The following is a 14227-nucleotide window of genomic DNA, read 5'->3' as shown; positions in this document are numbered from 1 at the left end:
AAAGGAAATGTGGTACATGCTTTGATCGACTCAGGGTCGACACACAACTTTATAGATCTAGATATTTCCAAGAGATTGGGGTGCAGGTTAGACAGAATCCCATCCTTCTTTGTAACAGTAGCTAATGGGAACAATATTAACAGCTCACTAATGAGCAAGGATGTGGCTTGGAAAATGCAGGGTGTGGAGTTTAGGTCAGATATGTTGGTAATGCCAAGGGGGAGTTGATGTGGTTCTGGGCATTCAATGGCTCATTACCTTGGGTGACATAAGGTGGAATTTTAGGAAGCTGAATGAAATTTAGTAGTGGAGGTAATAAGGTCTCATTGATGGGAAGCCAACCAAGGGAGTCTAGATTAATTGGGGATCAAAGAATAGGGAAATTGTTGAATTAGTATGGCCAATTAAGCATGATGCTTGTGGCTCACATATAGACGAATGAGCAAGAGGGTCTGTGCCTTCTTTCTCGGTAGCTGAAGGTTCCTAATGACCTACAGAAATTGTTAGATCAATATTCAGATCTCTTCAAAACACCTACACAATTGTCTCCTCACAGAAGCCATGATCACAGAATAGTGTTGAAAAAGGGAGTCTCTCCAGTTAATGTATGATCCTACAAGTATCCAGCTACACAAAAGGATGAGATTGAAAAGATGATCCAGGAAATGCTAGACTCTGGAGTAATCAGACTAAGTGTAATTCCTTACTCATCTCCTATAGTCATGGTTAAAAAGAAAGATGGTACTTGGAGAATTTTTACTGATTATAGAGAGTTAAACAACAACACTATCAAGGACAAATTTCCAATCCCTGTTATAGAGGAGCTATTAGATGAACTAGAGGGTTCCAAATACTTTTTAAATCTAGACTTAAGGTATGGCTATCACCAAATTTGAATGGATGACAGAGATTGTCACTACCCATTTTCTAAACAAGTCGTGAGCGGCACCCAATCGCTAAATTCAACCAAGCGAACCATTTGTGCTTATCAAAACTATTATAACTTCAAACATTGTATGGAACAAGGCAATACTTTAATCAAATACTTTTAATTAATTTGAATATCTAAAATAAACCAACTTCAATACTTTGTTCGTAGTAACTACTGAAATACTACAAAGTTATTATCAAGAACCTTGAATCTTAACCCAGCGACTGTGTTTATGAAGCCTCTATTGATAAATTGACGCACTGCTTAGGACATGAGATTTCGTGGCCAGTTCTCCAAGTAAACAAAGAAATAGCTAAATAATGACGACTCAAAGGAATACTCCATGAACATAAGCGGAGCTCACCAATAGCACTAGAAGTGAGGGAAGTCCTAACCTGTAGCCTGCTCGCCTGCAAGACCAGTTCCTACGTTGTACCGCAGATCAACGCGGGTTCCGAAAAGATAACGTCAGTACAATCCGTTGTACTTAGTGAGTCTCAACGACAAGGGATGAAACTTTAATAAAATGTACATTACAAGCAAAGATTCTAAATGCGTGGAAAACATAAAGAAACTAAGAACAATTCTAAAATAATTGCATAACAGCAGTTTATGAATATTCTAAGAGATAATTCTTTTCTTGTTCTTTCTTATCAAAAAATACGGGAATGTTAATACCCAATTTTGCCCTCATACTTTTCAAAATAGTATAATATATATATATATATATATATATATATATATATATATATATATATATATATATATATATGTATGTATTCAAAATATCATTTTGCATTATTATTTAATTTACAAGAACTATACATGTATATTCCACAATTTTAGAGCTTTAAAATTATTTTTTCTTGCATTGTAATTACTTGAATATTTATTAATTTTCCCTTTAAATTATTTATGATGACTTAATCATCTAAATTACTATTTTGCATCCGCATATATGTTTCATAATATTTTTAAATTCATTTTCATAATTATATTTGTATTTTTAAGCTATTTACATAATTTTGCAATAATAGCCTATATGTCATGCATAATTACAATTATAGCATTATTCATGCTACAATAGCATTTTTATGTTTTTATAATGTTAAGTTATTATTTACGGTCATTTTGTTACATAAGTAGTATTTTATTATTTATTAATTATTTTTAGTTAAACAATTTCGTGTGTTTAACTCCTAGCCCAATTTTTGCTAATTTCGAACCAAACCAGGCGTAAAACAGCTGGCCCATCTCCATCAAACTGTTCAGCAAACCAACCAACCCCTTTAAAAATCCGGTCACGACCCGTTATAAACCCGCCCCACTCTCATTTCGATCCTGGCTGTTGATCTCAAATGATCAACGGCCCATAATAATTCCCTTACCTTTCTTATATCCCCTCACCGAAACCCTAACCCCATTTCTCTGATATCGCCGCCCTAAAATCCTCTCTACTCTACCCTCTCAAATCCTAGCCACCTCACTCAAATCTCTTTCGAATCTGATCAAATCATGGATTCTTACTACGATACTCTTACCTTTTAAGGATAATCTCACCGTTTGCTACAAGACTATGGTGTTACATAGTACTTTGCCCAATTTTGGCAAGTACCAGTCCACAAATCGGGTTTGACCGCCTTCAACCTTTGTGATTTAGACGATATTTCGTCTATATGCACTCACTATCAGGCTATATGGCCCGATTCACTGAGAATTTCAACAATCTGTGCTTTCCATTTTGAACTAGGGTTTGCTTGATTCTCTCTTAAATTGATTCTAATTGATTTTGCATGCATCTATTTCCTTATTTATGTTCGATTAATTATGTTTCCTTGTTTGCGTGTTGAATTTGACTACTATATAAACCCCTCCCCAGTTTCCCCTTTGGACAGATCGAGTTTTTACTGCTATTACACACACTATATCCTTCTCTCATTTTGTTCACTTCTTCTGAGACACCTAATATTTTATGAGACTCCTGAATCCTTGGCCGGCTGAAAGCCAAGGCCATAATATTATCAACCTCCTCTGGTGCAAGCATTGCTCGTAGCCCTTTCGAGGCTCTTGTGAACTCTGAAACATTGGAGATCTGGGTTCTTGTTACCAGTATTCTAAACTCTTTCTTTTGCTCGTTTAATTTTGCTACTTGTTAGTGCCCTTAACTCTTGAAATGTTAACTATTTTCCCTTTGTTTATCTGTATGTATTCTAGTGTTAATGGTGTTTAAATTCTGTAAGCATGGTTCAGTTTCTTTGTTATTTATGCATCCCTGATAATGTACTATCATGATATTGTTCTGTAATCCCTTGCAATTTCATGCTTTTGTTAGTTGAATTCAATAGGTTTCAACACATGTGAGATACGCTCATTATTAGGATGGACTCCAACTATCACGACCCAATTCCCACCCGGTCGTGATGGCGCCTCTCGTGAACACAAGGCCAGCCAACGGAACAATCAACACTGCTTTTGACAATTTCTTAGCATAATAGGTTTAAACCATAGATACTGATTAATCATAAGTGCGGAAATAAACGTAACATAACGGGGAAAAACCATCCCAAACTCAGCCCGATGATCGGGGTGTCACAAGTCACGAGCTACTACCGAGTTGGTGAAAATACTACAAGTCTGAAAACATAGTCTGAAGATGAATAAAATATGCAGAAGATAAGGAAGAAAACGGGGCTGTGGACATCGACAGCTACCTCGTCTCTCCTAGTCCGCCTGGTTTGGAAGGAGATCAACGCTCAGGTGCGAACTCAGCTGTGCCTGTCTCTGCACACATGGTGTAGAAAGTAATGTGAGTACTCCGACCCAGTGAGTAATAAATTAAATAACGACTGAGAACATAAAATCCCACAAGGGCACATATAATGCTATCTCAAGCAGCAACATCAGATAAACAGTAGAAACTAGTGAAATATAGGAAGAAAATCTCTTTGAAAACAATTAATAAAACAAGTATGCTCAAGTATGGTCAGCCATTGTTACCTGACCGGTCAGCCATTGTTACCTGACCAAACGCGTATTACAGTGCCATTGTTACCACTGGTCAGTCATTGTTACCTGACTGGTCAGTCATTGTTACTTGACCAAACGCGTGTAACAGTGTCATTGTTACCACTGTTCAATATTTAATCACTCTAGATGGGTACTCGCGCTCACTGTGGGTGTGCAGACTCCGGAGGGGCTCCTACAGCCCAAGCGCTATCAACAAGGCCTGAAAGCCTGAACAATATCAATACGAGGCCTGAAAGCCTGCTCACAATACACTCGAGGCTTGAAAGCCTCCTCACAATGCACTCGAGGCCTGAAAGCCTCCTCACATCACTCAGCACATCCTCACATATGGCCCTCGGCCTCAATCAGTCCAAAAATAATCATAAGCCCCTCGGGCAATAGTAAAGAAACAATAATGCTCAGCTCAACAGTAGTTCCAATATCAGTTTGGACCCAAGGTTTGAGTAAAAATATAGCTGAGTTCATGAAACAGTGTAAATCACACGGACTGAGTTCAAATAATATCTCAAACAATGAGGAAAACAGTGATGATAGTTCATAAAGAGTTTAAACAGTCGGCACTAAGCCCCAAATATGGCAATAAGTCCAAATCACAGTGAAAACAACAAGTCATTGCTAATACGCGGTAAAATATCATTCGAACTGGACCAAGTCACAGTCCCCAATAGTAAATTACCCCGCGCTCGTCATGGAACGCGTGTCTCATCTCAACATAGCACCAAGTTGTGCAAGTCCGGGGTTTTCAAACCCTCAGAACGTCATTTAAAACCATTACTCACCTCTAGCCGGCCAAAAGTCTAGCTCGCTATGCCTTTTCCCCTCGAATCGACCTCCTCGCGCGTCGAATCTGATCAAAACCACAAGGAATACATCATAATAGGCAAATGTGTCATAACCCAATCGAAAAGACTCGAAAAATATCAAAATCACGAAGCTGGCAAAACCTGAGCCCCGGGCCCACTTCTCGAAAAATTACGAAATTTGCATCACCGGATTCCTCGTCTCGCCACGAGTCCATACATATCAAATTCATCAAAATCGGGGTTCAAATGCCTCTTCAAGTTCCCATTTTACATTCCAAAAACCAAGCCCTAGTTCTTCCAATTTTTACCCAAGTTTCTAAGAATTAAAGGTAGATTCTTCAATAAAAATGATGTTTCTAGACCATAGGACTTACCTCCAATTGATTCCCAGTCAAAACCCTCTCAAAATCGCGTCAATAGCTCCCAAGCTCGCTCAACAATGGAGGAAAAATGGTGGAGCTCGCGGATGAAATAAACCCTTTAAACCTATCTGCCAACAACGTTTTTCGCTTAAGCGGTCCCGCTTTCGCTTATGCGGGACCGCTTCTGCGGCCAAAAATCCGCTTATGCGGTCTTCACTTAAAAACCCAGGCTTCGCTTATGCGACTCGAACTCCGCTTCTGCGGTCCTCTCAAAACCGCTTCTGCGGTACAATGTCCGCTTAGGCGGACCTGCTGAAGCGTCCAACATTCCGCTTATGCGGAACCTGAGCCGAGCTCCTATTTCCGCTCCTGCGAGGCCTAGCTCGCTTCTACGAGACCGCATCTGCGATCTCCTTTCCGCAAATGCAGAAACACCTGCTGCAACCAAAAACCTACAATTCCAACTTCAAATTCCTTCCGTTAGCCACCCGAAATCACCCCCGAGGCCCCCGAGACATCAACCAAAGTTACCAACACATCTTAAAACATTATTCAAATTTGTTCCAATCCTCAAAACACGTCTAACAACGCTAAAACCATTAAATCACATCGAATTCAAGCCTAAGTTTCTTCAAAACTTCCGCAATACGCATTCGATCAAAACTCAACCCAAAACATCTCCGAATGACCTGAAATTTTGCACACACATCCAAAATCGCCTAACGGAGCTACTGAAACTCTCGGAATTCAATTCCGACCCTCTGATCAAAATCTCACCTACCAACAGGAGTTCACCAAAATTCAACCTTCGCCAATTCAAGCCTAATTCTACACCGGACCTCCAAATTCAATTTCGATCGCACTCCTAAGTCACAAATCATCCCCCAAAGCTAACCGAATCACCGAAATTCACATCCGAGCCCTCTAACTGTATAGTCAACTTCCGGTTTACTTTTCCAAAACAAGCTTTCCTTAAAGAGACTAAATGTCTCATTTCCTACCAAAACCAAACCAATCCAACTCGATTACCCCAAATACCGATAATGAAGCATAGAGGAACATAATATGGGGAAGACGGGGCGGTAACTCACGTGACGACGGGCCGGGTCGTCACATCTTCCCCAACTAAAACAAACGCTCGTCCTCGAGCGGGTCAAGGAACATACCTGGAGTCTCAAACAAGTGAGGATATCTGCTCCGCATCTCCCGCTCGGTCTCCCAAGTAGCCTCCTCCACGGGCCGACCTCTCCACTGCACCTTCACCGAAGCTATATCCTTTGATCTCAACTTTCGAACCTGACGACCCAAAATAGCCAGTGGCTCCACATCATAAGTCAAGTCATCATCCAACTGAACCGTGCTGAAGTCTAACACATGGGTCGGGTCTCCAACATACTTCCGGAGCATAAAAACATGAAATACCGGGTGAACTCCCGACAAGATGGGTGGCAAAGCAAGCATGAAGGCCACCTCCCCAACTCTCCTAAGTATCTCAAAAGGACTAATGAACCGTGGACTCAACTTTCCTTTCTTTCCAAATCTCATAACGCCCTTCATAGGCGAAACCTTCAACAAAACCTTCTCGCCCACCATGTAAGATACATCTCGAACCTTCCGGTCCGCATAACTCTTCTGACGCGACTGAGCTGTACGAAGTCTCTCCTGGATCACCTTCACCTTCTCTAAGGCATCCTGCACCAACTCTGTCCCCAATAGTCTAGCCTCGTCGGTCTCAAACCAACCGACTGGAGATCTGCACCGTCTCCCATATAAGGCCTCATACGGCGCCATCTGAATACTGGACTGATAGCTGTTGTTGTAAGCAAACTCTGCAAGTGGCAAGAACTCAGCCCAAGAACCTCCAAAATCAATAACACAGGCACGCAACATGTCCTCCAATATCTGAATGGTCGCTCGGACTGCCCGTCTGTCTGAGGATGAAATGCGGTACTCAACTCTACCTGTGTACCCAACTCTCGCTGAAAAGTCCTCCAAAACTGGGAAGTAAACTGAGTACCCCTATCTGAGATGATAGAAACTGGGACCCCATGCAACCGAACAATCTCCCGGATGAAAATCTCTGCCAGCCGCTCTGAAGAATAGGTGGTACATACCAGAATGAAGTGCGCGGACTTGGTCAACAGATCCACAATCACCCAAATCGAATCAAACTTCCTCGAGTTACGAGGGAGACCACTCACAAAATCCATAGTAATCCTCTCCCATTTCCCCTCCGGAATATCCATCCGCAGAAGTACACCTCCGGGCCTTTGATGCTCATATTTGACCTGCTGACAGTTGAGACACCGAGCTACATAACTCACAATATCTTTCTTCATTCTCCTCCACCAGTAGTGCTGCCTCAAATCCTGATACATCTTCGCAGCACCCGGATGAATGGAATACCACGAGCTGTGGGCCTCCTCTAATATCAACTCCCGCAGCCCATCCACATTGAGCACACAAATCCGGCCCTGCATCCTCAACACACCAGCATCATCAATAGTCGCATCCCTGGCATCATCGTGCTGAACCCTGTCCTTAAGGACAAGCAAATGCGGGTCATCATACCGGCGCTCTCTAATACGGCCATACAAGGAGGACCGAGAAACCATACAAGCTAACACCCGACTAGGCTCCAAAATATCTAACCTCACCATCTGATTGGCCAAAGCCTGGACATCAACTGCAAAGGGCCTCTCCCCAACTGGAATGTATGCCAAACTACCCATGCTGACCGCTTTCCGGCTCAAAGCATCGGCCACCACATTGGCCTTCCCCGTGTGGTACAAAATGGTAATATCATAATCCTTGAGTAACTCAAGCCACCTCCGCTGCCTCAAGTTAAGATCCTTCTGTTTGAACAAATGCTGAAGGCTGCGATGATCCGTATACATCTCACAAGATACGCTATATAAGTAGTGCCTCCAAATCTTCAAAGCATGAACTATAGCAGCTAACTCCAAATCATGAACAGGGTAGTTCTTTTCATGGGGCTTCAACTGACGAGATGCATATGCAATAACTCTACCCTCCTGCATCAACACACATCCGATCCCAACTCTCGAAGCATCACAATACACAGTGTAAGAACCTGAAGCTGATGGCAATACCAACACTGGAGCCGTGGTCAGAGCTGTCTTGAGCTTCTGAAAGCTCTCCTCGCACTCATCCGACCACACAAATGGTGCACCCTTCTGAGTCAACCTGGTCAAGGGTAAAGCAATGGATGAAAAACCCTGGACGAACCGGCGATAATAACCTGCCAAACCGAGGAAACTCCGAATCTCCGTGGCTAAGGACGGTCTAGGCCAACTCTGAACCGCCTCTATCTTCTTAGGATCAACCTGAATACCATCACTGGACACCACGTGTCCCATAAAAGCCACAAAACTAAGCCAGAACTCACACTTGGAGAACTTTGCATAGAGCTTCTCCTCTCTCAGCCTCTGCAACACCACCCTCAAATGCTGCGCGTGCTCCTCCTGACCACGCGAATACACCAGGATATCATCAATAAACACAATCACAAATGAATCCAGATACGGCCGAAATACACTGTTCATCAAGTGCATGAATGCTGCTGGGGCGTTAGTCAACCCAAAAGACATAACTAGAAACTCATAGTGCCCATATCTCGTCCGGAAAGCAGTCTTCATAATATCTGAGTCCCTAATCTTCAGCTGGTGATAGCCTGAACGGAGGTCAATCTTGGAGAATACCCTCGCCCCCTGGAGCTGGTCAAACAAATCATCAATACGGGGCAGGGGATACTTGTTCTTCACTGTCACCTTGTTCAATTGCCTGTAGTCAATGCACATTCTCATTGTGCCATCCTTTTTCTTTGCAAACAAGACTGGTGCACCCCACGGTGACACACTCGGACGAATGAACCCCTTATCTAGGAGCTCCTGAAGCTGATCCGTTAGTTCTTTCAACTCTACTGGTGCCATGCGATATGGAGGAATAGAAATGGGCTGAGTGCCCGGCACCAGATCAATACCAAAATGAATGTCCCTGTCCGGCGGCATGGCCGGCAGGTCTGCTGGAAACATATCAGGTAAGTCCCTCACAACGGGCACAGAATCAAGACTAGGAGTCTCAGCCCCAACATCTCTCACAAACGCCAAATACGATAGACAACCCTTCCCAACCATCCGCTGGGCCTTTAGGAAAGAGATCACCCTGCTGGGAACATAGTCAGTCATACCACGCCACTCAATCCTCGGAACACCCGGTATAGCCAACGTAACTGTCTTAGCATGACAGTCCAGAATAGCATGGCACGGAGATAACCAATCCATGCCCAGAATAACGTCGAAGTCAACCATGCTCAACAGCAACAAATCAACTCGGGTCTCCAGACCCCCAATAGTCACTAGGCAAGACCGATACACATGGTCTACAACAATAGTATCACCCACCGGGGTAGATACATGCACAGGTAAAGCAAGGCACCCACGGGTCGTACCCAGGTGATGAGCAAAATATGAAGACACATAGGAATAGGTAGAACCGGGATCAAATAAGACAGAGGCATCCTTGTGGCAGACTGAGATAATACCTGTGATAACAGCATATGATGCAATAGCGTCTCTCCTGTCTGGGAGAGCATAGAATCGTGCCTGGCCACCGCCCGATCGGCCTCCCCCTCTAGGGCGACCCCTAGCTGCCTGACTCTCACCCCTAGCTGGCAGGGCGGATGCTGAAGAAGATGGGCCAGAAGACGAGGGCTGACCCCTCTATTGAGACTCACTACCACAGCACCGAGGACACTGCCTCCACATGTGCCCAACCTCCCCGCACTCATAACAGCTCCCGAGTGCTGGGGAATGGGACTGAAGGGAACCTCGCACATCAGAGTGACTGGCTGACGCACTCGGTCTAGAGGAACCCTGAACAGATGGAGCTCGTGATGAACCTTGAGCTGGAAGAGCGCCGAGGGATGGCTGACTCTACTGATATCCCTGATGACCTCGGCTGGAAGATGACCCACGATACTCAGAGCGAGCTGACTGAGGAGGCCTAAATGAACGACCTCTGCTATGCTGGAACTGACCCCTAGACGGAGCACCACTGAAGCTACCAGAACCTCGAGGCCTCTTGGCCTCCCTCTCCTCTCTGTCGTGACGGCGAGCCATCTCAATATCACGAGCAATATCAACTGCATCCTCAAAGGAAATACCCAGAACTCTCTCTTGAGTCATCAGAACACACAGGTGATAGTTAAGTCCATCTACAAACCTCTTGATCCTCTCTCTGTCGGTCTGAACTATCCACGAGGCATGACGGGCCAACTCAAAAAATCTCGCCTCATGCTGGGTCACAGTCATGTCTCCCTATCGAAGCCACTCGAACTGTCTACGCAGCTCCTCCCTCTGAGACCGTGGTACCCACTTCTCCAGAAAGATAGTGGAGAACTCCTTCCATGACAAAGGCGCTGCACCTGCCGGCCTACGCCGCTCATACGACTCCCACCATGTGAAGGCAGCCCCAGTGAACTGAAATGCGGTGAATGCTACCCCGCTGGTCTCCAAAATCCCTGTTGTCCGAAGCATACGCTGACACTTGTCCAGAAATCCCTGGGCATCCTCGCCCTGAGCACCACTAAAAAATGGAGGCTGGAGCCTACTAAACCTCTCAAGACGACGCTGCTCATCGTCTGGCATAACTGGGACCACAAAGTCCTGAACTGGTACGACTGGTGCAATTGGTGCTGCTGGTGCAACCGGCTGAGCTGGAGCTGCTCCCGGTGTCTGTAAACCCTGCATAACCTGCTCCGGTGTGTGAGCGGTGGGGGTCTGACTGCCTCCCCCGGCCTGAGAGGTAGCCGCAGTAATAGTGGCTGAAACTACCTGGGCTAGGCCACTGCAAACCGATAGTATCTGAGCCAAGGTCTCCTGGAGACCAGGAATCACAATGGGCACTGCCGGTGCCTGTACAGGTGCTGTAGGAATGTCTGCAGCTAGGGCCTGATCCTGAGCCGGAGCAACTGGTGGAGCAACAGGTGCTGCCCTCGCGGCTCTGCCCCTACCACGACCACGACCGCGCCCACGACCTCTAGTGCCCTCAGTAGGTGGTACCGGTGGGCTTCCGTCTCGTCCTATAGCCGGGTCCTCGCCATCTGCGAGAGGATAGAACACAGAAATTTAGTTCCCGGATCAACAAAATTGCACGACAAGAATTTCAAGAATGTGAAGTTTTCCTAAGGGTTCTGCAGCCTCTCGAGGATAAGTACAGACGTCTCCGTACCGATCCGCGAGACTCTACTAAACCTGCTTATGACTCGTGAGACCTAGTAACCTAGGCTCTGATACCAACTTGTCACGACCCAATTCCCACCCGGTCGTGATGGCGCCTCTCGTGAAGACAAGGCCAGCCAACGGAACAATCAACACTGCTTTTGACAATTTCTTAGCATAATAGGGTTAAACCATAGATATTGATTAATCATAAGTGCGGAAATAAACGTAACATAACGGGGAAAAACCATCCCAAACTTAGCCCGATGATCGGGGTGTCACAAGTCACGAGCTACTACCGAGTTGGTGAAAATACTATAAGCGTGGAAACATAGTTTCAAGATGAATAAAATATGCAGAAGATAAGGAAGAAAACGGGGCTGTGGACGTCGACAGCTACCTCGTCTCTCCTAGTCCGCCTGGTCTGGAAGGAGATCAGCGCTCGGGTACAAACTCAGCAGTGCCTGTCTCTGCACACATGGTGCAGGAAGTAATGTGAGTACTCCGACCCAGTGAGTAATAAAATTAAATAATGACTGAGAATATGAAATCCCACAAGGGCACATATAATGCTATCTCAAGCAGCAACATCAGATAAACAGTAGAAACCAGTGAAATATAGAAACAAAATCTCTTTGAAAACAATTAATAAAACAAGTATGCTCAAGTATGGTCAGCCATTGTTACCTGACCGGTCAGCCATTGTTACCTGACCAAATGCGTATTACAGTGCCATTGTTACCACTGGTCAGTCATTGTTACCTGACTGGTCAGTCATTGTTACCTGACCAAACGCGTGTAACAGTGTCATTGTTACCACTGTTCAATATTTAATCACTCTAGAGGGGTACCCGCGCTCCTTGTGGGTGTGCAGACTCCGGAGGGGCTACTACAGCCCAAGCGCTATCAACAAGGCCTGAAAGCCTGAACAATATCAATACGAGGCCTGAAATCCTGCTCACAATACACTCGAGGCCTGAAAGCCTCCTCACAATGCACTCGAGGCCTGAAAGCCTCCTCACATCACTCAGCATATCCTCACATATGGCCCTCGGCCTCAATCAGTCCAAAAATAATCATAAGCCCCTCCGGCAATAGTAAAGAAATAATAATGCTCAGCTTAACAATAGTTCAAATATCAGTTAGGACCCAAGGTTTGAGTAAAAATATAGCAGAGTTCATGAAACAGTGTAAATCACACGGACTGAGTTCAAATAATATCTCAAACAGTGAGGAAAACAGTGATGATAGTTCATAAAGAGTTCAAACAGTCAGCACTAAGCCCCAAATATGGCAATAAGTCCAAATCATAGTGAAAACAACAAGTCATTGCTAATACGCGGTAAAATATCATTCGGACTGGACCAAGTCATAGTCCCCAATAGTAAATGACCCCGCGCTCGTCATGGAACGCGTGTCTCATCTCAACATAGCACCAAGTTGTGCAAGTCCGGGGTTTTCAAACCCTCGGAACGTCATTTAAAATCATTACTCACCTCTAGCCGGCCAAAAGTCTAGCTCGCTATGCCTTTTCCCCTCGAATCGACCTCCTCGCGCATCGAATCTGATCAAAACCACAAGGAATACATCACAATAGGCAAATGGGTCATAACCCAATCGAAAAGACTCGAAAAATATCAAAAATCACGAAGTTGGCAAAACCCGAGCCCCGGGCCCACTTCTCGAAAAATTACGAAATTTGCATCACCGGATTCCTCGTCTCGCCACGAGTCCATACATATCAAATTCATCAAAATCGGGGTTCAAATGCCTCTTCAAGTTCTCATTTTACATTCCAAAAATCAAGCCCTAGTTCTTCCAATTTTTACCCAAGTTTCTAAGAATTAAAGGTAGATTCTTCAATAAAAATGATGTTTCTAGACCATAGGACTTACCTCCAATTGATTCCCAGTCAAAACCCTCTCAAAATCGCGTCAATAGCTCCCAAGCTCGCTCAATAATGGAGGAAAAATGGTGGAGCTCGCGGATGAAATAAACCCTTTAAACCTTTCTGCCAACAGCGTTTTTCGCTTAAGCGGTCCCGCTTCCGCTTATGCGGGACCGCTTCTGCGGCCAAAAATCCGCTTATGCGGTCTTCACTTAAAAACCCAGGCTTCGCTTATGTGACTCGAACTCCGCTTCTGCGGTCCTCTCAAAACCGCTTCTGCGGTACAATGTCCGCTTAGGCGGACCCGCTGAAGCGTCCAACATTCCGCTTATGCGGAACCTGACCCAGGCTCCTATTTCCGCTCTTGCGAGGCCTAGCTCGCTTCTGCGAGACCGCATCTGCAATCTCCTTTCCGCAGATGCGGAAACACCTGCTGCAACCATAAACCTGCAATTTTCAAACTTCAAATTCCTTCCGTTAGCCACCCGAAATCACCCCCGAGGCCCTCGGGACATCAACCAAAGTTACCAACACATCTTAAAACATTATTCAAATTTGTTCCAATCCTCAAAACACGTCTAACAACGCTAAAACCATTAAATCACATCGAATTCAAGCCTAAGTTTCTTCAAAACTTCCGCAATACGCATTCGATCAAAACTCAACCCAAAACATCTCCGAATGACCTGAAATTTTGCACACACATCCAAAATGCCTAACGGAGCTACTGAAACTCTCGGAATTCAGTTCCGACCCTCTGATCAAAATCTCACCTACCAACAGGAATTCACCAAAATTCAACCTTCGCCAATTCAAGCCTAATTCTACACTGGACCTCCAAATTCAATTTCGATCGCACTCCTAAGTCACAAATCATCCCCCGAAGCTAACCGAATCACCGGAATTCACATCCGAGCCCTCTAACTATATAGTCAACTTCCGGCTGACTTTTCCAAAACAAGCTTTCGTTAAAG

The 14227-nt window shown here is 44.8% G+C and overlaps 1 protein-coding gene across 1 annotated transcript; it reads right to left on the bottom strand.

The window, feature by feature from the left end:
* LOC109229879 (RNA-directed DNA polymerase homolog) lies at positions 405-8944 on the bottom strand. The gene is made up of 2 exons (XM_019395427.1): positions 8492-8944; positions 405-491 (listed from the first exon to the last, which is right to left on the bottom strand). The coding sequence occupies exons 1-2, from the start codon at positions 8942-8944 to the stop codon at positions 405-407; spliced, it is 540 nt and encodes a 179-aa protein (XP_019250972.1).

Source organism: Nicotiana attenuata, chromosome 7, assembly GCF_001879085.1.
Source record: "Nicotiana attenuata strain UT chromosome 7, NIATTr2, whole genome shotgun sequence".
Taxonomy (NCBI): Eukaryota; Viridiplantae; Streptophyta; class Magnoliopsida; order Solanales; family Solanaceae; genus Nicotiana; species Nicotiana attenuata.
The sequence above is the reverse complement of the archived record's forward strand: the minus strand, read 5'-3'. Positions and strand labels throughout refer to the sequence as shown.